This window comes from Leptosomus discolor, chromosome 1 (assembly GCF_034619465.1).
Source record: "Leptosomus discolor isolate bLepDis1 chromosome 1, bLepDis1.hap2, whole genome shotgun sequence".
NCBI lineage: Eukaryota > Metazoa > Chordata > Aves > Leptosomiformes > Leptosomidae > Leptosomus > Leptosomus discolor.
In genome coordinates, this window is record NC_141391.1 from 44,314,097 (window position 1) to 44,341,086 (window position 26,990).

At 37.8% G+C, this 26,990-nt stretch overlaps 1 protein-coding gene across 1 annotated transcript in view; it reads right to left on the minus strand.

The window, feature by feature from the left end:
• The window catches only part of DACH1 (dachshund family transcription factor 1), a 335,652-nt gene that overhangs the window by 62,484 nt on the left and 246,178 nt on the right, over window positions 1–26,990 (minus strand). Inside the window, exons 4-6 of the mRNA XM_086481990.1 lie at window positions 24,000–24,172; window positions 9,329–9,464; window positions 6,289–6,423 (exon numbers count right to left, since the gene is read on the minus strand). Coding sequence (XP_086338116.1) covers window positions 6,289–6,423; window positions 9,329–9,464; window positions 24,000–24,172 — 444 coding nt within the window. The remainder of the gene's footprint in view (window positions 1–6,288; window positions 6,424–9,328; window positions 9,465–23,999; window positions 24,173–26,990) is intronic.

Genomic DNA, 26,990 nt, shown 5'->3' on the forward strand with positions numbered 1-26,990 from the left:
CGATAAAAGTAGTTCTTTCTAACACCTTATCAACTACCATCACATCTTCTGTTTAACAATTCACTAAAAAAATTAAAATAGCACACACTAGTTCAAAGGTGTTTTTAGCTCCCCTCCCCTCTATATGTAATAAAGACCATCAAAGACTATAAAGTCCATTCTAAGTCCTATTACATGAATGACACATAAAGACCATTGAAAAAAAAGACAAAAAAAAAAGAAACAAAAGAAGAAAGTACCTTTTAGGAACTGTTTGGGGCCTATTCAGAAAGCCAGATATGTCCAAGATGTATTTGAGTCACTGTAAATATAGAATAGCCAGTACACATACGTGCAATTGGGCTGCAACGAGTCCAGTTCTCCTGGGATATCTTGGAACTGACGTGCACATATCCATCAAGTGAAAACTGTACAGCAAATCTCTCATAAATTGTGTCAAAACTATCAGTACCCTAGCAGAATAAGGGTCCCTAGCAGCAAGCAAGCCTGCAGAAGGAGTGCCTCATTGGAGGATGGCTTAGTGAGAGTCTCTAGAAATACTCTTATCCAATATTTTGCTAAAAATCTTTCAGAAGTTTGTACTACCTTTGCACTCCTTCCTGCATACATATACTATTCATAGCCTACTCAATAATACGAAAGGCTTCAACATTTTCTATGCAATAAAAATAGATGTTTTTCTGGCATCTTAGTAAATAACAAGCCATTAAGAAAAGACTTGCAATTTCATTTTTCACCTTTGTAGTCCATTAACTGTAATAGTTTTTAATGTACTTTAAGCATTCTTAAGCCTCTTGGACTGAGTGACAAGACACACCAACAACCACAGTGATGAAAGGTTATTTTGATGATACTGGCTTTCTCAAATCTTTCATTTGGTGGATCTTTGCATTATCTGTCATAGGTTACAAATTTGACTACTATCTGTTTAGGGTTTGAGAAGTATTTAAAGCTCAAATCAAGATCACTTTCACAGTGCACTAAACAATGTATAAATACACATCCTGAACTCAGTATCTTAAGGAATTACAAACTAATACACTAACATTTAAGAAGTAAAGTGAGAAGGCAGACCTTAAACACATTAACTGTTAATATATTTGCACATAGAGACCCATCATGGTCTGTTTGTATTCTTCTTATTAAATTAAAATGCAATATTCAGTAAAATAAACATATTGTTTAAGTATTTCTTTGTGTATGAATGTATACAAAAATGAAAATGAACAGATAAAGTATGTTTACACAAGCAGTTGGACAGCAGAATGTGAATGAAAATTCCTCTGTACATCAACTGGTAACAACTCTTTTTAAAATCGGGCTTTCTCAGAGTACTAACCAAAATTGTAACACAGACCAGAAGCAGAATTTAAGCAAAGTTCCGGATCATTTGTTTGATGATTGCTAGAGGACAGCTCAAGTAGAAGAGAAACTTTGTTGATACTAAAACTTTCACTGAGTCTTTCACATTTATAAAAACATATTCATACGCGTTTCTATATTTATTAAGATGAATAGGCATGCTTGATATACATTTGCACTATGTATATATATTATACATTTATAATCATAAAATTATAAATTATTAATTTGCTGCTGATAATTCAGAATGAATATCTAACTATATAGGATGACATATTTATCATTAGTTCCCTTTTTGATGCATGAATGCTAGCAGATAATACAATTCTAATTATAACTTTGAAATATTTAAATTATTTTCTCTTTTGCACTAAGGATATTTTGGAATGTTAATATTCTATTTTATAAGACATTAGCCAGAGGTCTAAGATTGCTCACATCTCTACAGGGGGACATAAAATAAGAAAAAAGAGAGAGTGACTGGGACTTTTTGATGTGTAGATTTGATAAAGTTATACCTTAATTGCTGCTATCAGTCAAGAAGCAGTTACTGTTGATTATCTGAAAATTACTTAAGAAATTTCCATTAATATCACAGGTTAAAAGTTTGCTGAAAGAAACAATTTAGCTTCTTCTGTGAACATGGTGAATATTTTATATTTTGTTATAGGAAACAGCATGGATATTCGCAACAAGAGAGTGTCCTTCCGATAACACCTCAAATAACATATTCAATTTCAAATGTAAGCATGACATTCAGGCTTCATTTGCTGTTGGTGTCGATCTAAAAAAATATAAATTGATGCAGACAGAAAATTCTAATCTGATGCCCTAGGGCCAGATCCAGTAAAACACTTAAGCATCTAAATTTGGTGTTAAAGCAACTAACTTAGGTGTTTGTCCCCCAGAAGAGAATCTTGGGCTGAAGTGAGCTGGGTCTTACATTCCTGTATAGTGTACAGGGTAGGTATTGCTAGGCAGGTACCTGTTCGGGGTCTTACAAGCGGCCACTGCTTCCAACATCACTTAACATTCCCCAAAAAAGGCACTGCAGTTTGGAATCTAATGAAGTTAACAAGTAGAACTACAGTCTGTCTAAAGTCAACAGAAAATCATATGCAGCTATCTGGAGCTAGTAAATAAGAGAAACACTGGCAATAGGACTGAGCTGTAAGTTCCACCTTGACAGATCCCGTATGACCAGGACCTGGGTTGTAAGGGCAAAGGGACAATGGTAAAATACACTTCCCTCTTTAACACATAGCACAGTGATTAAGGATACTGCTCAGGAAATGTGTCACAAGTTCAATTCTCTCTTCTGCCTACAAGGAACTAGGATCCACATCTCCAAGGGGTGTGAGTTTAACTTCCAAGCAATTAATTATTTTGAACTTTTTTTTTTCTAAACACTTCAGATCAATGAGCAAGAAGAGAGGATCAGGATTCAGCAGTCTAGTCCATAGGTTCTCCGATAGTTCCTCCTTCCCATGCTACTTCCAGATTTAATAGACAGCATCACTGAGTATTCAGCCCCATAAAAACATAAAAAATACACTCCTCGCAACTTCAGACTGGGAGATCTGCAGGACCTCAGATAACAGCTGAGTGGGATAAGTGATAAAATACACCTCACCAAAATTGAAGGACTATCCAGAGCAAACCCTTTTGAGTCATAGAAACTTTACCTGAAAAGACACAGAGTTTTAGTTTTAACACAAAAACCTGAATGGATCTTTTCTAATATGACTCCTATACTTCACGTAAGTCCTTCTTGTGAAATCTGACCCAATAAAACCAAATGTCCATCACCAAATAGTCCATAATTACAGGTTACAAAATTAGATACTCGGTTTTGATGATGGCTGTCAAGTACTTGAACTAACACTGTGTGCTTGAACTTACCTCATTCGTCCCAGGATCATTTGCAGTTCTACAGCCTGCTTTCAGTAAAATTGGAAAATCTGCTATCCTCTAATAAGGAAAAAATCCTGGAAATCTAGGGTAGTTGACTTCTCCGGTCATACAGATAATGACATCTTGAGTTATGTATGAATCATGGGGCAGAAGTGCTCTGCAGTATCTCCTGCAGTCCTCCCTAGTCCAGACTAGGAACCTGGCTGGACCACAGCATAACCTTTAGCAAATTTAAGTTTTTTTTCTCATGGTACCCGGAGAGCGAGTGAAACTTCAGATGTGTACATTGGGTTTTGCCCCAACATGAAGCTAGGACATGGACAAGTTGCACATCTGTACTTAGCAGGTGGAAAATGTTCCCAACACCCACGGTTTACAAATGGTCTTTAGGAACAGAAACTCTTCCTGTTTTCCTGCAACAAATGTTGACCCTGAGCCTGATGCAAACTTTCCAATTTCAACAGGCAGTGAATCAGATTCATAGAACCTAATCTGATTCTTGGTGAGATAATGACAACCTGACTCCAATGGAAGATGAAATCACTCAACGCTGCACACACCAGCACCTGAGAACAGATTTTGAAGACAGTCTAAATGTGAAAAAACTCAAAACCACACAAGAGATTTACTAGTAGCTTAAACAACCCCAGTAAAATAAACTCATTTTTGCCACTAATAATAATTCTGGCCGAATTCTGAACAGAAATTCATACGATCTTCAAAAGACTGAATACCCTGAAGCCATTACTCAGTTTGCAAGTGCCAATGAACTGTTTCTAAATATATTACACTATGTTGCATGGACTGGGTAAATCAGCTCCTTTGTTTTATGTTTATAACAGATAAATGGTATTTTTTCATCTTTATACAACTTATAGATCAGGTCAAATAAATGATCCACCCCTCTGATATATGCTAAGTCTTTTCAAAATTTCATATGTTGATCAGTTGCCTCTGTTATAAATTTGATCCCCCTTTGAAATTCTCTGTTGACTGTAATTAAATTTTCCCTGATCTCAGATCACTTCAGAGATTTTTGGCCTTTCTGTTTTCTTAATGGAAGAGGAGACAAGAAAAGAAAAGACAGGGCCTCCTTTGCCAAGCAGGATTTCCCAGGTTCTCCCAGCTTCAATTAAAAGCCATTTTTGTTGCAGCTGATAGATTTCTGTCAACAAAGGTAGTTTAGAATAAAACACAGTAATGTTTAAATGCTTCATGATACTTATTCAGAACTTCTCTTATCCTCTCTTTCTTTTTCTTTTGACTCAGACGATGCAGGTGATGGGGTTTCGACATATTTAAATATGGTTGCATTCTGACTGATTTGCAGTGGTAAGCAACAGTTTGGAAATCTGATTGCAAGCTCACAGTGACAGAAGTAGATAATTACAATCTCCACAAATATCTATAAATTAAATCACTTGTTTTAATACAGATTAGATTAGCATTAAAGTTATAAGATTGGTATGAGAGACATGATAAATGTAGTCATGACAGAAAACAATTTTTAATTTAGTATACCCTATCAATCTAGATAGCCCATGAATATTTACCATTAATTCAGTAGGCTGGAACAAAGGGGGGAAAAAGAACAAAAAACAGAAGGTTTGACCTAAACAAGGACTGAGGAAAAAAGAGAATTCTCAGCAGTTTTACTGAGAACAGATCTTGCAAAAACGTGAACCGGCAACAGATTGGAAAATACATTTGGGGTGCCATTTTAAACAAAGCCTTTAGAAAACCTGAATGTCATACAAAAATAGTAGCAATTCTTACTATGTACTTCTCTTTATAGGATTTACCAGTCTGATTACAGTTAAACGAGTAACTTCAAAGGCTGAAATAAAATCATTTATGGAAATTCAAAACAAACCTATTTGATCACATCATACTTCACAGCAGGGATACAATTTGCAGGGGCTGAGTGAGGGCATAGTATAAGCTAAAACAGGTTGTGTGTGCAATGAACCAAACTAAATGGTTTATATAAAAGAAATGTTGTTTCCATTAATTTTTCTGGTAATCCTATTAAAACTGCCACCTGTCCAGAATAGAATTGTCCAGATTTTAATTCTTTCATATCTCAGTGCTTAAACACAAGACAGAGAAGGTATCATCTTATAGCTATTAAAGTATGGCACAAAATGTCTTATTCTAAAATCCTCATTACTGCAGCAGTTTCTCCATCTCTGTTCCAATGTCTGGCTATTATACCTTTTACTTTTCCTCTCATTGTGCTCAAAGAACTGACTTTTCTGATGTCCAAAGAATATTATTTTTGAAGGATATGTCATATTTCTAACCTCTCTTTAACCAAAATGTTTCTAGTCTATAATACTTCAAATTCACATATATGAAGTAAATACAACATGAAATGCACCTTTCAAAATTACACACACACACACACACCCCTCCGAAATCCCCTGTAACAACCCTGAACAGGAACTTAACTTTGAATAGCAACAGAGATGAAATGGTGTCATAATCAGCATAAGTGCATGTGGACTATTCACCTAGATCAAACACTTTGGTCATATACTCAATTAAATTTAAATCCCATTATATAATGTGTACCAGCCTTATTTTATGCAGTTCCCTAATTTAATGGCTTGGTATTAGCTTTTTTTCTTTTTGCACACATGGACTAATTTTCACGGTGCTCAGTCCCTTTGGGAAGTAGGTCATTAAAGTCAACTGGATGGAGACAGAAACTTAATACCTAAACAGTGTTGTAGAAGGGTCAGAGACACAATAGTAATGTAAAATTGTTTTTCACTCATCCTTCTTTGTAATACTTATGAAACTCCACCTTCATATAAATATTGTTCATTAATCTCAAGGACCACAAAGTAGAAGAATCAAGAATGCTATCATCCTGTTATAACTTAATTTGTGAAACATAAACAAACAAATACCAATTAAAAAAACAAAAATCACAACTATAATACTATTTAGTTGTTGAGACAATATTTGTTTTACACTGAAACAGCACAATCATAATGTTCATATTACCTTTCTCAATGTGTATTCTCTTTGTCTCATGTCCCACATCATGACCAGCCAGATCACCCTCCTTAGGTCCAGGCAGGACATTAGGTGACAAACCCATCAGCATTTGGTTCATAGATAGCCCGTTCTGATGGACAGCTGCTAGACACAAGCACAAGCAGAAAGAAAATCAGCTGTCATATTAACAAAAGACTTTTATACTTATATAGTCTTCTTCTTAATTATACAAGAATTGTAATAATCACAAAGTTACTTAATTTGTGCTATCAGTATCCACACAGCAGGAGAGTTTATTCCTGTTACTTCTGGTTTAAGAGAATTCGTGTTAGAAAGAAGAGTTCAGTGTCTTTGGACACAGATGAATATTTGCAAACGTTTTCCTGTTTATTTAAAAAGACCTGAAATGTAAAATAAAGCAATCAGAAAAGCATAGAAGGTTTTACATGAGATACTTACAGATTATTTTTTTTAGATAGTTGTACAAAAACTCTTGTATATTAGTGTTCGCAACACGCAGTCCTTGACCTCCTTAAATTAAGCATTGTGGCTTTCCAGGTGATAAACACCATTTTTAAAAATATACTGTGCAACAGTAGAATTGCTTATTTGCTGATCAGATTAATGGATCTTCACGAGTCTCAAACACATCTCAAAAACACATATAAGGTAGTTTATATCCCTATGCTTTTATCCTGAAAAATTGTATTTGTAAGAGGTTTGTGCCATTTTCAGTAAAGCATTTTTTCATATGTAAACCATATTTCTGCAGCAGACATCTTACTCTCGCTGGCCACACAAAAGCAGATGTATTTAAGCACCATGAGTGATGTTAACAAATCAGATAGGATAGAAAAGAGTTATGACTTGTATGAGGCTCAACAAGGCCAAGTGCTGGGTCCTGAACTTGGGTCACAACAATCCCATGCAGTGCTACAGGCTTGGGGGTGAGTGGCTGGAAAGCTGCCCAGCGGAAAAGGATCGGGGGGTGTTGGCACTGGTGAGGCTACACCTCAAATACTGTGTGCAGTTTCAAGCCCCTCACTACAAGAAAGACATTGAGGTGCCAGAGCATGTCCACAGAAGGGCAATGAAGCTGGTGAAGGGCCTGGAGAACAGGTCTTATGAGGAGCGGCTGAGGGAACTGGGATTGTTTAGCCTGGAGAAGAGGAGGCTGAGGGGAGACCTTACTGCTCTCTACAACTACCTGAAAGGAGGTTGTAGTGAGGTGGGGGTCAGTCTCTTCTCCCAAGTAACAAGTGCTACGACAAGAGGAAAAGGCCTCCAAGTTGCACCAGGGGAGGCTTAGATTGGATGTTAGCAAAAATTTCTTTACTGGAAAGGTTGTCAAGCATTGGAACAGGTTGCCCAGGGAAGTAGTTGAGTCACCATCCCTGGAGGCGTATAAAAAACATATAAATGTGGTGCTTAGTGACATGGTTTAGTGGTGGACTCGGCAGCGCTAGTTTAACTGTTGGACTTGATGGTCTTAAAGGTCTTTTCCAACATGGATGATTCTATGATTCTATGATTCTATTTTATAAATAAATAAATTACTGAAGTGATACAGTATTTAAGGAACTCTCTTATGTTCACATTGGAAGGTCCCACTCATCTCTGCTGGTAAGTAAGCAGAGGAGGCTGAGTAGTACCATTTCTTTCAAAAAAAGAGGTGTCATTCCTTAGCAAAGCCAGTAACTACTTCTGAATTTAATTAAATTTACATTTTTTTATTTAGAGAATAATGGAAAATGTCTTCAATGGTTCTAAAAAAATACACTATTCAATCAATTAAAAAAAAAAAAAAATATCCAGGGTTGTGAAGTTTTTTCCCAGAACTTTACTTATGAACTCTGTGGTGGGTTGACCCTGGCTGGATGCCAGATGCCCACCAAAGCTGCTCTATCACTCCCCTCCTCAGCTGGACAGGGGAGAAAAAAATAACAACAGGCTTGTGGGTTGAGCCTGGTCACAGTATACGGGATGCCAGTTTAATCTGCACTCTGAATCGTCCAAGTGATGAGAAAACAGAATTTTCAGCTTGTCATGGTCAGGCCTCATTTCTTTTCTTTGGTAAGTCGTTTTTCATCACAAAGTAATGAAAGATCTTTCATCTTAAGGTCAATGACGAACCAGCTTCCTGAGTCTGCAGAGAGCCTGAAAGGAAGCAGTCTAAAAGACACATGTGCTGCATCTAATCAACATGACTACGTATTTCAAATACCTATTTCATGGCCTTCTATCTGTATGTCAAATCCTCCAGTTCCACTTACTGACAAATTCCACTGTGGAAAGATGCCCTAAAAGCACAAAAGCTTGCAACGAAGCAGTAATAAAAGGAACGGACAAGTTTAATATGAATATAAGTAAATATTCATAAAATAGTCTGAATTTAAAACCTTAATTTCCAGGCTGTTGCACTTGAAAATCATAGAATTCGGAGTCTTTGCCATGTAATTTACATCTTGTACATGGAGACTGGATAAAAATGGTATTACTCTGAGACACCATGGTTTAATTTCACTTTGCCCCTTGTGAACTATGAGGTGATAATACTCTCCGTATCCTATTTCTCACCACTACAAATTTTTATTTAAGATTTTTTACGTTTTTAATTGATTTAACCTAATTCTTCTCTTTACCAAGCAATTCTACCATGTAAAATGTTGCTTATGAAGTCAGATTCAATTTAGAAATCAAACCAGAGCAACCATATTAAATAAACCTCAATTTCCTTAAAAAATGTTTACACTATATGTTTGGTTCTAAAACTAATCTAGCAAATTGCTTCCCAGTTGCAATTCTATATTTCATAGCTCATATCTTTAATATGTCATGATGGCAGTTTATATCAGTACCCGTTAATGTAACATCAGATATTATAATACTGTAAACTGGGGAACATAATGTTGGGAGATAGTTATTGCAGCTGAACTCCAGAACATGATACATATGAGATCTATTTAAGATGAGGGCATTTTGATTAGAAAAACCAGCTGCACCTAATCAAATTTAAAGTGGTGACAAGGAGAAGAATGTGACCTACGGATTCTGTCTGAAGAGCTCTCAGTCCGTGCAGGAGAGCTGGACACACTGCTGCTTCGATGAGAGGATGGATGGCTGCCAGGTCTTCGGCCCTCTTCAAGAGAAGGAGCAGGAGAAGGGCTGTCTGGAACACGTTCCTAGACCCCACAAAAAATAATTGCAAAAAAAAGGCAATGTTAAACTAAAATCTGTTTCCAAACATCACTTCCCTAAACTGTATCTCCTCCTTAATTACAACCTATTCTTTCCTCTGTTGAGGTGTCCAATACCTTTCAGAGTATTCTCAAAGGAAACAGCAATTTTAGGACACTAGACCTTACATTTTATTATGCAATGTGGGCACTTCTCATCCCATCAGGTTTTTAAACTGCTTTCTGGACTACTTACAAAAATAAGACTTTTCATTTTGCTTTCGGGCTTTTCTTTCCCCATACTTCTATCGGCATGCTGTTGAATTGGAAATATACATTTTGGCTTATATACTTTAGCCTTACAGGATGAGGAATGATGTACTTTTATAAATAAATACAGACCAGACACTGCTGGTTTAGCTTATGCTGAATTTTACTCTACTTTTTAATTTCGAAGGAGCTTCTTGAGCACTGGGATCATATCAAATTGCTTCGGATCATAAAGAAAATATAATCTCCCTACTGAACCTCTATCAGTCACATGGCTGATGAAAGTCCAAATTTCTGTTTATACCATGGAGCACAAACTTGGAACGAATCACACTTTTTGGAAGAGTGTAGCCATATCACTGGCTATATCACTACTTCAAAACGGGGAAAAATGCCCATTCATGTTTTTCTATCCACGGCAAAGCCTGGCGTAGTAGCCAGAAGGACCTATGATGCACTTCAAGATGTTCCTTGATTTTGAAAATTAGAGCATGAGGACTGTGATGGTTTGAACTGCATTTCTGCTATGTGAGAACCATCAGTACGCAGCAGATAGATACATTCACACAGAACTTTGGCAGAAACAATAAACAAAGGGAGCTGAGTACAGAACAGTCCTTTGTAGAAAATTCCCTATCTTTCCCTACAGTTTCCTTTTTTTGCCAATAGGTCCCAAGACCCAATGTCATTGCTAAAGTATTTGTGAATTAGGTTGGTTTGGTCAAATAGTGACAAAAATAAATAGTTCCTATAAGGGAAAGCTATTGGAAGGACTGAAAACTAGTGGTCTCTTGGTTGTTGGGCTTTTTTTCCTTTTGATGATTGAAATCCTGACTCCTAATGAAAAAAAAACAACCAACCCAAACCAAAAACAAAAAAGCAAACAAACAACTGTATACATTCAACTCACTAAAAGCTTTCAGTAATGAAGATTACCAGTATGTGTTTAAATAACACATATGAAAACTTGCTACTGCAAAAACCTAAATATTTTCCTGAAAAGAGCATCATGTTCCTCACACAACAAATTGCTTTGCAGCAGTCATTATTTTTATTGCACAGTAGCTAGATAAGCATGTATTTCTCTTAATGCATTCCTGTGAAACCTAGCCACATGACCATCTATAGTAATCAATAGATTTGTTCCAGGTAAGCTTTGTAATAAATATTTGCTAAACTTGAGATTCTGATTGCAAAGGGATTCAATGCACCTATCAATGGAATGGGAGAAGACCTTTCAGAGCAATGTTTCAAGACATTTAAGTGGATTCCACTTTAATAGTCTCGGGTTTTTAAGTCAAAAACATTGATGAGGATAGTTTAACTGCATCATAACTCTAGGCTTATTATGACTTTGATTGTGTTTATATGTCCATGAACCAAGTATTCAAGAGGATTATAATGCAGATGTTTTCAGAATGTAGAAGATTTATTTCTTTAGATTTAGGAGGATTTAAGCATGCACAGCGTGCAGATTTGGTATAAATTGGAACACGGTATATTTAATCATTCATTTAATATATAATTTCACTGTTTGGCATACAATGTATTGTTCTTAGAAGGGTTTCATTAAAATGAAATCCAGTGAGCACATAAGATTTGAATATAGAGCTGCAGAGTAAATTAATTTATTTAAACAGCTTAATTTGTTTATCCTATTTATTTATGTGTGCCTTTACAGCACGTATTATGAGATGGAGAGAGCAAAAGGAATGCACAGGACAACAAAACATAATTACTGCACAAACAAAACAGATAATGAGTTTTATTCACATATAATACGACACAGCAGATAACTCTATGAGAAAACTATATATACTGGCTTTATCAATTCATTTGTAAAATACCCTTTAACCTCCACAAAACATGGGATTGAACTATGCAGAAATGGAAAATGAATTAATTTAATGCTTTAACTCATTTTTTATATCCTTGCCTCATAATTCCACAATCAATAATATAGTCTGTAGCAATTTTTTGTCTTTATCAAATTTAGCTGCAATAATAAATGGAAATGCTACTAATAAAAAATTGAAATACTCTGTAGCTCTAAAAAGTCATAGTGATAAACTAATGGTGCTGGAATATCAATATAATCTGTCTTCCTTTCTAGAGATATTGTGTAGAAAAGACAGATTTTGTCTGTGGTAAAATATTAACTTTACATTTAGACTTCACTTTAGAATTTTTCAAAAAAGGAAATGTGCAGAAATATGTTCAGTAAGTAACTCCGATGATCAGAGCTATTTTGTAACTTCTGCAAAATGTCACTTTTGTACAAGTAAGCCTACAAGACACAGCAAAGAAACAGAATTTATTTTGTTATAATCCTGGCAATATAAATCACCTAGGATACTGTCTACTGTCCAGTATTTTTACTAAAACTTGCCTACTCCCAGGGCAAACTTAATTCCACCTAAGTAAAGATATCTCTAGAGAATCTGGTATTGGCTTGTGCTGTAATAAGGCTTATTGTCTCCCAACAAATAAATAAGTAGGTAAATAAATAAATAAATAAAACCTGAGTGACTTTGCTTTCTAAAATTAAGTAGTAGGAGGAAACTGTGCAGGGTTCTGTCTGAACCCAGCACATCTGAATTTAAGTATCTAAATGCAGTTTTGACACATGTGCTAGAGAAGAAACTTCAGACACCTGAATCTAGGACGTTACATGAAGGGGCCCACCTTGAAGATCAGTTGTCTCCCATTTTAGTCAATTGAGATATAGACCATAAAGTCAATGGAGCCTCCTGCAAAACTAGATACCTACAGCTCAATTCAGCTGCTCACATTCGAGCCATTTAAGTCACTGAAGGGTTTTGAGATGTCCGCATCAGGCTGACAGACAGGACCTAAAAAAGATATGCTGCCTTCTGGAGTGGCAGCAGGCTGCCAAAAACCACTGTTCTTGCACTTACTGGCTGATGAGCCGAATACCTCCCAAAACTCTATTGGAAATATTTACTAGAAAAAAAGAAATACAGAATTATTTATCACTTGTAAATCATAACCCTCACTAGCTACCTTTTTTCTCCATTTTTTGCTTCCTTATTTGTTTCTACACGTACACACAAGTAAAAGGTACTGTGAACAATGTAGGGCATATGTAACAATTTAACATACAGTTGACCAACTTTTCAAAATTAAAAAGGCATCAAAACCGGAGGCTATACTAAGCAATGGACAACATACTTCTAAGGGCCAAATCTTGGTGCTCTTTACAATCTGACCCTGTCCTAGGTTACAGTGTAAAATGTGCCAAAAAAAGTATTCTATTACCATCTTCAGGAGCTGTTGACACCAGGTGGGGCGGTGCTCTCTGCCTCCTCCCTCTGGACTATCTTCTGTTAATGGGCACAACAATGCCTTATCGCCTGACCCATCGATAACTCGCTCCTGGACTATCTCCTGTTAATGGCCCATCAAGGAACTGCCTCACGACTCCCCATCCCATTGTGAGATGCTCCGCCCGGGGGGAAGGAGCCAAGCAGTCCGTGCTAAATATAAACTGAGATCTCGAACACCCTAGCAGCCTTCTTCCACTGGATTCCCAGAGGAGTTTTTTACCCCATTGGAGTTCCAGAGGACAAGAGCTACCTACCTACCACTGGACCTTCGGAGGAAGACCAGACCCTTTTACAAGATCGCTGCTTCAACGGAACTACATCCATCGCTTCAGGAGGACTGCAGCCACCATCTTATCGGACTGCTACTGCCACCCTAACAGGGCGTCAGGTTGTGTTTCTGACTTTGTCAGTGTAAACCAGTGGGTTGTTTTTTTTTTTCCCTGCCTTGTGTTATATATATATATATTAGTAAAGAACCGTTTTTCCTATTCCCCATATCTTTGCCTGAAGGCCACTTAATTTCAAAATTATAATAATTTGGAGGGAAGGGGGTTGCATTTTCCATTTCAAGGGAGGCTCCTGCCTTCCTCCGCAGACACCTGTCTTTCAAACCAAGACCGACCCAAATCAGGAATCCTAAGCATTTAAGCATCTGACCTGTAACTCCTCCGAAAATGCTCCTACCATACACAAAACTTTCATTTAGAGAGCTGGAATGCCCTTTCCCATACTCTTACTCTACTGACTATACAAGTTACACACCCTCAATACCAAGTGCATTTCATAAATAAAAGAATTGTTCCTGTGTCACTGGGCATTATTTTTTCTGTCTTGTAAAGAACAGGTAAAAGATTTTAACTGTCGGAGAATTTAACTTATGAGATTCATGTTGACTCTAGAATTAGAAACCACTTCAATTTTGTTCCAGAATGCTACCTATCATCCACAATACAACACTGCCTCAGTCTCTCCAAGTAAAACAGAAGGATTTTGATGTTCTTATCAACATTTTTCTACATTTGTCAAACAGGAGTTTGCACTGATATATGATCTCCTTCCAAAAGTTCCTTTTAAGTAACTTCCTATTAAGATTTATCTTAATATATCAGTAGTGGTATCCAGAAGACTATAAATACTTTCTTCCCTATATCATATATGCCTTTTTCTTCTTATCAGGTCAAAAAAGTAATTATTCACTATTAATACCTTGGTTTTGCTTCTTTTCTTTCTGCTCTAGGAGCATGTTTTGATTGTTTGAAGTCTTCTTCAAGAAATATAACAACATGTAAAGCTGATGGAGTTCAGCTGTTGGTCCCTATATCATAGAATCATAGAATCGTTTAGGTTGGAAGTGACATTGAAGATTATCTAGTTCCAAACCCCCTGCCATGGGCAGGGACACCTTCCACTAAACCAGGTTGCTCAAAGCCCCATCCAACCTGGCCTTGAACACTTCAAGGGAGGGGGCAGCCACAGCTTCTCTGGGCAAACTGCTCCAGTGTCTCACCACCCTTGTAGTGAAGAACTTCTTCCTAATGTCTAATTTATATCTTCCCTCTTTCAGTTTGAAAACATTACCCCTGGTCCTATCACTATACTCCCTGATAAAGAATCCCTCCCCATCTTTCCTGTAGGCCCCCTTTAAGTACTGGAAGGCCACTATAAGGTCTCCCTGGAGCCTTCTCTTCTCCAGGCTGAACAACCCTAACTCTCCCAGACTGTCCTCATAGGGGAGGTGCTCCAGCCCCATGATCATCTTCATGGCCCTCTTCTGTACACGCTCAAGCAGGTCCATGTCTTTCTTGTGCTGGGGGCCCCAGAGCTGGATGCAGTACTGCAGGTGGGGTCTCACCAGAGCAGAGTAGAGGGGGAGAATCACCTCCCTCAACCTGCTGGCCACCCTTCTTTTGATGCAGCCCAGGATGAGGTTGGATTTCTGGGCTGCAAGAGCACACCACTGGCTCATATTCAGCTTTTCATCTACCAGCACCCCCAAGTCCTTCTCTGCAGGGCTGTTCTCAATCCACTCATTGCCCAGCCTGTATCTGTGCTTAGGATTGCCTCGACCAGGGACCTTGCACTTGGCCTTGTTGAACTTCATGATGTTTGCATGGGCTCACCTCTCCAGCCTATCAAGGTCCCTCTGGATGGCCTTCCTTCCCTCCAGTATGTCCACCGCACCACACAGCTTGGTGTCGTTGGCAAACTTGCTGAGAGTGTGCTCAATCCCACTGTCCATGTCACCAACAAAGATGTTAAACAGCACTGGTCCAAGTACTGATCCTTGAGGAACACTACTCACCACTGGTCTCCACTCAGACATCCAGCCATTGACCATGACTCTTTGGGTGCGACCATCTAGCCAATTCCTGATCCACTGAGTGGTCCATCCATCAAATCCATGTCTCTCCAGTTTAGAGACAAGGGTGTCATGTGGGACAGTGTCAAAAGCTTTGCACAGGTACAGGGAGATGATGTTGGTTGCTTTTCCCTTATCCACCATTGCTGTAACCCCATCGTAGAAGGCCTCCAAATTTGTCAGGCAGGATTTGCCCTTGGTGAAGCCATCTTGGCTGTCACCAATCACCTCCTTGTTTTCCATATGCCCTAACATGTTTTCCATATCACTACCAAAGAGGAGACATTTCAGGTAATATGTATAGGATTAATTCTTGTGCTCCAAAGAAGATAAGACAAGGAAGTGATGTCTTGTAGGTTCTCACCACCTTAGTCTTCCCACAAACATTCTTTATTCTTTGCCATTCCTGTTCCTTAGTGACAAAATTCCAGAATCTTTCTGACAATGTTTGAATATACCTACTTCCAATAACCAACTGGTTTTGTATGCACAGATTTCACCTCCTGTATATTTCCCTCCTATAGGTACGTTCAGTCTCACCTTTTTCCTTTGTTCTAGTTTGCTTCTCCTTAAGACTCACCTCTTGGGCTTAGTCACCCTTTAACTTTAGTCATGGACAGAGCTCTAGACATGTAACTAAGTATAGCTGTAGAAGTATATCGCTTTTAAAACTATTCAGCTGTCTTGATGCTCTTCACTGTTGAACAAACTCCTTTAAGGATGTTTGTGGTTTAAGACATTGAAGTGCAGAGGATAAAATAATTTATTTTCCTGGGAAGGCACGTGTTTGCATAATGCGTTTCCTGTAAGGTACAGAACTGTCCATAGAGAACTTTTGCATTCAACACAGGATTTAAAAAATGTAAGTTAAATAAGACTGGACTGAACATTGATTTTTAAAAAAATGAAACATTTAATAACTAACCATTCACTGAATGAGGTAGGGGTTCTGCAGAAAAATATATGTGATGCTGAAATTAAAATTGCCCTGCACTATATGGATGGAATGCTGTCACATTAAGGCTGTAGAGGCATACTGGTATTTCCTAATGTTATTCTTATATCTTTTGAAATTCAGTGATGTTCTTTTAACATAGGCTTTGGGTGTAATTTACTCAATGCATGAAAACAGTAACGACTAAAGATTTTACAGTAACATATGATACACTGATAATTCTAGCAGTTTTCTCAAGTTTATACTAGAGGAAAATTCTGCTTCATTGGTAACAGCAGAAAAGTGGAAGGGTTTTCTAATAAGGGTGTCAAACTGTACTTTCAAGGTGCCTCCTATGGCCCTGTCTCTACAGGACATACAGGAGGGTATGTCAGCCAATTTTGAGAAATCATAGAACCATACAATCATTAGGTTGGAAAAGACCTCTAAGATCATCAAGTCCAACCGTCAACCCAACACCACCATGCCCACTAAACCATGTCCTGAAGTGTCACAGGGACACCTTTTCTGAACACCTCCAGGGATGGTGGCTCCACCATCTCCCTGGGCAGCCTGTTCCAATGCTTGACAACCCTTTCGGTAAAGAAATTTTTGCTAACATCCAATCTAAGCCTCCCCTGGTGCAACTTGGAGGCCATTTCCTCTTGTCCTCTCGCTAGTTACTTGGGAGAAGAGATCGACACCCACCTCACTACAATCTCCTTTCAGGCAGTTGTAGAGAGCAATAAGGTCTCCCCTCAGCCTCCTCTTCTCCAGGCTAAACAACTCCAGTTCCCTCAGTCGTTCCTCATAAGACCTGTTCTCCAGGCCCTTCACCAGCTTCGTTGCCCTTCTCTGGACATGCTCTGGCACCTCAATGTCTTTCTTGTAGTGAGGGGCACAAAACTGCACACAGTATTCGAGGTGCGGCCTCACCAGTGCTGAGTATAGGGACACGATCTACTCCTGCTGGCCACCCTATTTCTGATACAGGCCAGGAGGCTGTTGGCCTTCTTGGCCACCTGGGCACACTGCTGGTTCATGTTCAGACGGCTGTCGAGCAGCACCCCCAGGTCCTTTTCTGCCAGGCAGCTTTCCAGCCACTCATCCCCAAGCCTGTAGCGCCGCATGGGGTTGGTGTGACCCAAGTGCAGGACCTGGCACTTGGCCTTGTTGAACCTCATACAATTGGCCTCGGCCCATCGATCCAGCATGTCCAGACCCCTCTGCAGGGCCTTCCTGCCCTCAAGCAGATCTATACTCCCACCCAATTTAGTGTCGTCTGCAAACTTACCGATGGAGTGCTCAATCTCCTCATCCAGGTCACTGATAAAGATATTAAACAAGACTATCTCAATACTGAGCCCGGGGTGGACACCACTTGTGACTGTTTATCCAATCCTATATAAAAAGCCATCATTTCCGTAACTGGAAAATAAGTTATCAGAAAACTCTTCTACAATGAAATTTCTTAACAATGGCCAGTATCTTTTGGTATTAAAAGTCTGCACTAAACTCAAGGCTGTTCACACAGCAGTTACAGAAGACTGAAGCTGAAGCTTCTGCAGTCCCTTTACTGCCCAGCTCCTCCTTGAATTGAACTTGCTCATTTTCCTCTTAAATTTTTTTTCCTTTCAGGTCTACTCTCTGAATTTGCTCATCACCACTCTGACATAAGACATTTAAATGTACTCTGTTCTGTCATTTCTTCATGGTGTGTCATATTTCTTCTCTTTGGCTATTATTTGGATGTTTTGGCAACAATTATAGACAAAAAATATAGGAACATAAAATTACATCAGTAGGAACACACATATATTGCCAATAGAAAATGAAAAAGTGAATGAATGTCAAAATAAAATTTCATGTTAGAATAGGCCTAAAACTGAGTTATTCTTTTGAAAAAATCTGTCAGCAGCTACCTTGGTTAAATTTCTGCTACTGGGTAACAGGAAGGTGTGTATATATATATATAAAAACAAGTTAGAAACAAGTATAACACAACTGGTGCTGTGATACATTTAGAGAATCAGCAAAATTCACGTATTTAATATGCAGTGGAAAACTACTGTACCACTGGTCTATTTTTCAGCTGGAGGTATTGGTTTCTTCTGCTTTATTCTTAATTCTTTCTATAAGTATTAGTAATACTACATGGATAAAGCACAATTTTTGATTCTGGCATGCTGCTCTGTTCTAACTTTTACAATGTAGAATTATTTCAAGTTGCTTTTAACATGAGGTATGTCCTTTATATTTTCATATATCTTTCTGCTGAGTGAAAAAAATTGATGTAGTGAAACTGCTAACAAGCTAAGCCTTTGAAACCATGGGCAGGTGATGAAAGCTACCTCATGTCTAAAGCATCCCCAGGTCACAGCTGTCACGCTCACTGCAATTCATTGCTGTCACAATCTGCTGTCCCTGCTTGTTGTTGCTCTCCTCTTATTCATCCAACTCATATATCTAAACATTCCATTACAAAAAGACATCTAATGTTCGTCTCATGTTTGAAAGGGCACAACACTCTTCTGAAATATAATTCTGAAGATTTTAGAGCTCAGAGTTCACTGCCAAATCTAAGGTGTTGCTTTGTAAGGCTTCCCTTGCAATTTTGTCTTTGTCTCATCTCCTGAACATAGCAGGATAAAATGTTTGGTTAGTATATGATCTCAACTTTATTCCAACTTCTTATCATGAAGAAATGAAATATTGCCCAATAATAGAAAGGCATTTGAAGCTTTGTGAGTTTAAAGATAACAGCACTAACTGTGAACTTCGTGAATCAGAAGGAAAGGTCAGCAAGTCATCTACTGTAGTACTGTTCACAAAGGCAATTCTTCTGTCCAATGAACCAGGTTGTTTATAATCTGAAGACTCAGATTTTCTAAGATTTAATTTTGTTCTTTGTTACTTAATTAGATATGGTTACTATTGATTTACTTTTCAGAGAAGAAATTTCTCATAGGTACGCTAACTTTCAAGCAGAGTTTAAACTTGCAAACATCGTGTACTCTGATTTCTAATCTATGCTGTCATTTCAGCTTACAACTATGAACTCCACGATGAGTGATTCACAAACTTTTCGAATCAGCTTCTGGAAACATTGTCACTGAGGAAACACATTTAAGTAAAACAAAAAAATGAGCCAGAAGACAACGAAAACAAAATCAAAAAGTCTAAAAATGTAGCAGTAAAAAACCAGAAGATATGATTCTAATAACAAACAGTTTTGTGAAAGAGAGCAACTGCTCTATTTACCCATTCCTGTAAAAATAAAGAAAAGGGAGGTTTGACCTTCTCACTTACATCTATTCTCTGAAATATTTATTTTGATTGTATTATAAGCTATTATTCATAAACTTTACATTGCCAGTGCAAGATTAAAAAGTATGCTGATTAGAGAGTTTCGAGAGTTTCCTGCTCAACTACTCAGTGTGTATAATTCAGTGGACACTAAAATCACTGCCTCTGACTATGCCTAGTGAGGAACAGGTAAATTGCCAGTGACATTATGTCCATGCTCATAGGAAGAAAATCCCCCTAATAATGACCTCATGCTTTTATGTTGCTGGGGTTTATGTTTCAATTCTGTTCAGTATTAAAAAATAGGAACATAATTACTTGGCCATGCTATCTCTATCCACGTGACCATATTCATCTGCCATAGACCAAAACAGAGGACATAAATCTAAACATACCTCATACTACAAAGGGGCTGAAAGAAAGAGTAGGAAAGTCCTGCAAGAGTAAGTTTCTTAGCCCTTACAGTATTATTGAAATAACTATATGCAGCAAGATCTTCAATTTAGAAGTTGAGTTTGGATAGCAGATTAACACTTCTGTTTATGTATTTACCTGTAGTACAAATTTCATTGTGGGCACTATGTCACAGGCCTTGACTGAAGAAGTCATGGCAGCACTTAAGTAGTGTCTCCATCAGGTACTACCTGAATGTCCCAAAACTCTTAACTTAGACACGCAAACTTTAAAAAATGTATATTTCACCCCTGAGTGAGCACACTTTTCTAAATAGACCTTAGGTTAATTCGGCCATTTAAAAACACTTCATTGTAAATCCACACCTTTTTTAATTTATGGTTATGTGCAAACCAGATGGGAACATGAAACCTGGTTTGTTAAGTAATGTGCACAAGATGTTATGCCAGGAGCTGCACAAAAGTTGGCAGCTATGATGAACTTTTTATTAGCATGAATACTTGATAGCTGAATTTTCAGAAATGACAGAGATAAATAATGTAGATTATTAATACAAACAAACAAATAAGCAAGATTTTCCAGTTACAAAGTGCTGATAAAATGTTTCAGAGAACCAGAATTGCTAGGTACTTTTAAAATCATCACCTAGATTATAATGAAACTATCTTTCAAACTAGATGAGCTACAAGAATGAACTTGGCAAGAAGTTAAGGAACTCCGGGGTGACGAAAATTTTCCGGTATGCCACTGCCTGTGATTAAAATAATACACAGTTATGTGAGGACAGAGTCTCCCTTTTAGAGCTCTACACTTTTAAACCTACAAGACATGTTTAGATCAGGTGAGCCAGAAGTACTTCTCAGTTCAGTGCTTCCTGGGTCCAGTAATGTTCCCATAGTGGGGTGAGACCTGTGAACACACCAAGAACTGCTTTCCACAAAAGGAAAACTTTTTTACATAGCCTACGAGCTATGTTATAATTCAAATGTACCTGATTTTGGTAACTGGAGACAAAGATCAGGGACCACTTTGCAGTATGCTCCCATACACATATTTAAATGTAGGCCACAGTAAATCAGACAACTGTAATAGCTAGAATTAGCTTGTAAATAAACTTCAAAAGCTAGAAGTCAGCTTGTTGAAGTTCAGAAACAGAAGGTTACCAATGCTCAAGAAGCTCAAATTTTGACTCTTACGTATGAAATCACACAGCTCACGGAAAATGAAACAAGGGAAAATAGGAAATAAGTTAAAGTTTTGTTGCCATAGTAATTCATACTTTCAGGTGTTATTTAGCATGTGCTCCATCTCAATCTTCATTTTTTAGATACCTCCGTAATAGCAGTGGTCACTGTCCCAATTAAGAAAATAAATTTAGAATGAAATATACTCCAGAGAACTTTAGTATCATGTAACTTTTACTAAATATTGATCAAGTGAAATCAGAAAAACAAAGGTGTAGAATCACCATGTAATTGAACTGTTAGTTAGCAGCAGAGTGTTTATTTTCCAAGATATGGGCAAGATGGACATTAGGGTGGAATCTAACATAGCACCTAAAGAAACAATTCTTCTCAAACCAATGTCTTAATTCCCCATGTCATCAAAGGTGAGAAAGGGATGCCACGGAAGGGCTCCAAAGGATACCCTACATTTGAAAGTGCAGGTACCTAAATTAGGTCACCAGATCATATTTTTCTAGGTCAATAGCAACATAGATTTGTTGATTTTTAACTGAATGGTTTTTTGTAATTCTGGGCTTGTTAGGTTACAGAAGACAGGAGCACAAGCACATTGGATGTCTTAATAAAGTCAGGCCTCTTCACTCTGCTTAAATCATCATGAACCTCAAAACATTCACAACTCCTGATTTGAAGGTCCAAGAGATTTTAAGTTTACCCATTTTTTGTCAAAGGAATTGCATTAACGGACAGATTCCTAACATAGCTCTAAAATACCAAATAACTTTGCCTTTGCATGTCTGTTTCTAACATGAATGTTACATAAAAGCGCAAAAGTTTGTTTACTTTCTGTATCTCATTTTTTAGAACTAAAGAAAGGTAACAGGTAAAATTTAGAACTCTGAATAAATGTCAAATCAAATTACAAATATCTAGCGGTAAGAGAGAAACGCCTTTAAAATGAAAACAGATCATTTTCAGTCAGAAGGAGAGAAGACTCCATGCCTCTGCCAAATATCTCTATAACCAGATTAATTTAATTACAGGCAGCAAATAAAACCTAAAATTTGACACCGTCTCCCACAGCATCCTCGCAGCTAAACGGAGGAAGTGTGGTCTGGATGATCAGGTAGTGAGGTGGATTGTGAATTGGTTGAAGGAAAGAAGCCAGAGAGTTGTGGTCAATGGGACAGAGACTAGTTGGAGGCCTGTATCTAGCAGAGTCCCTTAGGGGTTGATACTGGGACCAGGACTATCCAATATATTCATCAATGACCTGGATGAGGGAACAGAGTGCACTGTCAGCAAGTTTGCTGATGACAGAAAACAGGGAGGAGTGGCTGACACACCAGAAGGCTGTGCTGCCATTCAGAGAGACCTGGACAGGCTGGAGAGCTGGGCGGGGAGAAATTTACTGAAATACAACAAGGGCAAGTGTAGAGTCTTGCATCTGGGAAAGAACAACCCCATGGACCAGTATAGGTTGGGGACTGAGCTGTTGGAGAGTAGCATAGGGGAAAGGGACCTGGGGGTCCCGGTGGACAGCAGGATGACCATGAGCCAGCAATGTGCCCTCGTGGCCAAGAAGGCCAGTGGCATCCTGAGGTGTATTAGAGGGGATGTGGTCAGTAGGTTGAGAGAGGTTCTCCTCCCCCTCTAATCTGCCCTGGTAAGACCCCATCTGGAATGGTGTGTCCAGTTCTGGGCCCCTGAGTTCAAGAAGGACAGGGAACTGCTGGAAAGAGTCCAGCGCAGAGCCACAAAGATGATCAAGGGGGTGGAACATCTCCCTTATGAGGAAAGGCTGAGGGATCTGGGTCTCTTCAGCTTGGAGAAGAGGAGACTGAGGAGTGACCTCATTAACGTTTATAAATATGTAAAGGGCGAGTGTCAGGAGGGTGGAGCCGGGCTCTTCTCAGTGAGGGCCAATGATAGGACAAGGGGCAACAGATGCAAGCTGGAGCATAGGAGGTTCCACATTAACATAAGGAAAAACTTTTTCCCTGTGAGGGTGACAGAGCACTGGAACAGGCTTCCCAGAGAGGTTGTGGAGTCTCCTTCTCTGGAGACATTCAAAACACGCCTGGACGCATTTCTGTGTGATCTACTCTAGGTGGTCCTGCTCTGGCAGGGGGTTGGACTGGATGGTCTTTCGAGGTCCCTTCCAACCCCTAACATTCTGTGATTCTGTGTCAAATGGATAGACAATTTCAGCTCTCATATATTTTTGAGATATCTCTACAATACCATAGTTCTGGCCTGCAGATTACTAGGTCTGTTCTGCGCAACTTCATTCCTTTCTGGTCTGGGATTTGGCAACTTGGGTTGTGCAGAGAAAGTATCAAGCCTTTCAGCCTTTTGCAGATAATTTGCATAATTTCTGTTCAAATGCTTATATTTAAAAGTTGGAACAGTCTCTTCTAATTTAAGAAAGGAGTAATTCTTTCCTTGATATTTTGAGGAACATTGCCATTAGACTACATATTATGAAAATGAAAATGCTTCAACTTGAGCACTGTTTTAATACTGATTTAGAGAGGGGGAGAAAAACTGAAAGATAACCTTGGCCACCAGCAGCCTACTGTGTTCCCAGAGCTACAACAGTTGGGCTTCTCGTATATACTGGCTTTATGACTTACCTTATAACATTTGAGAATGACCCACCTTTATACTATCTATGACAGTTGAGAATATGCTAGAATTTTGTTTTGTTTTGTTTTATATAGTTACCTTAATAACAGATGTCTCAACTCTGGATGGAGGACTCTGCACTTGTGCTGCTGCTGCCATGTTGGCAATGGTACTAAGGTGGTTCATCTGGCTCATTGCCATCGTGACAGATGCTGGAGGTAGGCTCACGGGGATTAATGGGTGGGGCATCATCATAAAAGGAAGTTCCAATCCTGGTGGGAAAAAAAAAAAAGGAAATAGGTTTATGCATCTTTTTAAAACGCTGTCTTTTTTTTTCTCCTGATGGACAGTATTCAAGCGATGGGTGATAAGATGGTTCACACTGCAGGACAAAGCAGTTATATGTCAGTTCTTTTCTGGGATATGCATGGGTAAATTACTAGCAACCATGGAGGGTTTCTAGCCACAGGGAGAGGCTATTAGACCTATTTGTTCATATCAATGTAATGTATGATACCACTGCTAAGCAATGGCTGTTTACTGTCTTTTTTAATTTCTGCTGTAAGGTGCCTTAGCAATGCATTATTATGCCACTGACGTACAGGTTACCACTTATTTTAACTATCAATTTTATTGCATATGTATTTGTTCTTTATTGTCTCCATTTCCCCTGCTTAATACTTTAAAGGAAGTATTCCAATATTCCCCACGTCTTTGAGTTTTCATAGCCTATTTATATAAACACAAAATAAAGACAGGAATTGGAAAACTGCTGGCATTAGTGCTGAAAGATGTCAACCCGTACCATTTGGCAGAAGGTGGTTCTGTTGAAGAGGGTTGAGAGGATGGCTAACTGGAACATTATGCTGTCCAGGCAAGTTGGGGTGGTTAACAGAGGCCTGTGATCCTTGGGTGGGGGGAGACTGAAGTTTTTCTTTATCCCAAGAACCATCACTGCTGCCTGTGGGGAATGAATATATATTATTTGGATGAAGGAAGCCTCCAAATTTTCAGTGTCCGAACTTGCAAGCAAGGCCAGCAATCCAACCTTTTTTGCAAGTGGCAAAATTTTTTTTTTTTTTTTTTTTTTATATGTGGGTTGGGACAAGGACTTATGGGTTTAGTTTTTTCCACCCTCCTGAAAAAGATATGTAAGGATAACTTTTTAAAGTTAAAAGTTATAACACAAACCTAAAAGTATTATAGTTGTGCTCATTCACATGAAGTTCATGTTTGATGTATATTTTACATATACTTTTGCCATTCTTAGCAAGTAAATCTACATATGGCATTTCTTTATACATGAGAATATTTTTGCCTGCAAAATGTCTAAAAAAAGAATATTGCCTGTAATGCCAATTAAAATTTAAACTAGAGTCATATTTCTTCTTGTATTTGTGAAAAAATAAACATTAAAGCAAGTAACCAAGGTTTTAATTTATTGAAGGCACCAACATGCATGCATATGTGCTTGGTTGACAATTCTATTTTGTATATTCAATTTTTATTTCATATTATTAATTTAAATGTAAGGGATTATTAATTGATTCCTGCAGTCTTCTGGTATCAGAACGGACTAACAGCAAGGAAGAATGTGGACAAATAACTGTTCAGACGAGCAATAATTCATGCACTTGAGAAATACCCTTTTTCACTATTGCAGACCTCATAAAAATTATACACAGAATTAAACAGGAGGATACAATTAAAGCACAACACTAAAAATTCATATAACATTATTAATTTGTACATTTATATATAATGAAAAGTTTAAAATTTTCCAATCTGATTACTTATATTATTCATGGTGCATATTTATGTATAATGCTGAGATTGAGTATATGTATGTTTACGCATACAAAGTAGTCTATACACTCATTGTATGAGTTTATTTACCATCAATCAATAAACAATGTTTGAATATATTAATAAATATGTATATATGCATGCATTCTCAGCAGTATTAATATACCCATCAGCAATATATGATTGCTTCCTTTTTCATATAGAGCACAATTTCACCCTCCTGACTTTGAAAGTTTCTACTATTATCATGGGAATTTCTCTTGATAAGGACTTTAGGATAACAACAGTCAAGACCTATTTAATCTATACTCAATTTCTATTTAGCATTAGGGATTACAGTGAAGTGCATATTTATGATTTTTTTTAATATACATCTTACCATTTAAAGAACAACAGGGCTTGAAAAATAACAGGACTGATACCACCTCCTCCTTACTTCAGTAGAAACAGGGGTAGCACATTAGTCTTGACATTTTTTAACATCGTTTTCATGGGATGACAAAAGCACAAAAGTTGGTAGAATTCCAATTTAATTTCTCTAGATCTATTAAAAACCTGATTGTAAAAGCTGTACAACATAGTTTATAATGAAAAATACTCCATTATTGCCATGATTTTCTTTCCCTAGTTACTTCATGAAGACAGTTAAGGCTCAATATAAATTCTAACTCATTAGCTCAATACTGTCTCAATCCCAGTGTAAATTGTTCAGAAGTAGGTAATGAAAATTCAGTCCAAACTCTCCTGCAATCAAACAAAGCAATTTTATGAAACAATGAAAAGAATCAATTATATGAGATACTTTTATTATTTTACAAGAAATTGACACAACCTTTACGCAGTGTACATAGTTAAATTGGTTAATACACGATCTGAATCTTATCACCTCTGAAAAGGGGACTTGTTTTCTTGTATTTTGAAAACTCAGAGACTCTCAAAACACATGAACCTGCTTTCAAACACATACATAATTGAAGGAGCTACATCTTAGCTGGGAAAATTATTTTTTTCCTTCCAGTTTTCTTTTTTCTGATTTTCTGCTTTTTGCCACCATGACATATACACTTCCCTTACTTTGAATATTCTTCCATTTAAAACTATGACTCTGGAAATGAGAGTTAAACACAAAAAGTGAGCTCATCTTATTTAATTTTAGCCAAAATGTAGCTGTTGAAGCAAATTCAACAAAAGAAGATAGGTAGTTCCAAATGGTTTTTCATCCCATCGTAGGGCATGTGTCCACAAAATAGTAAAGCTGGTTTTATGATACTTAGGGCTTTACTG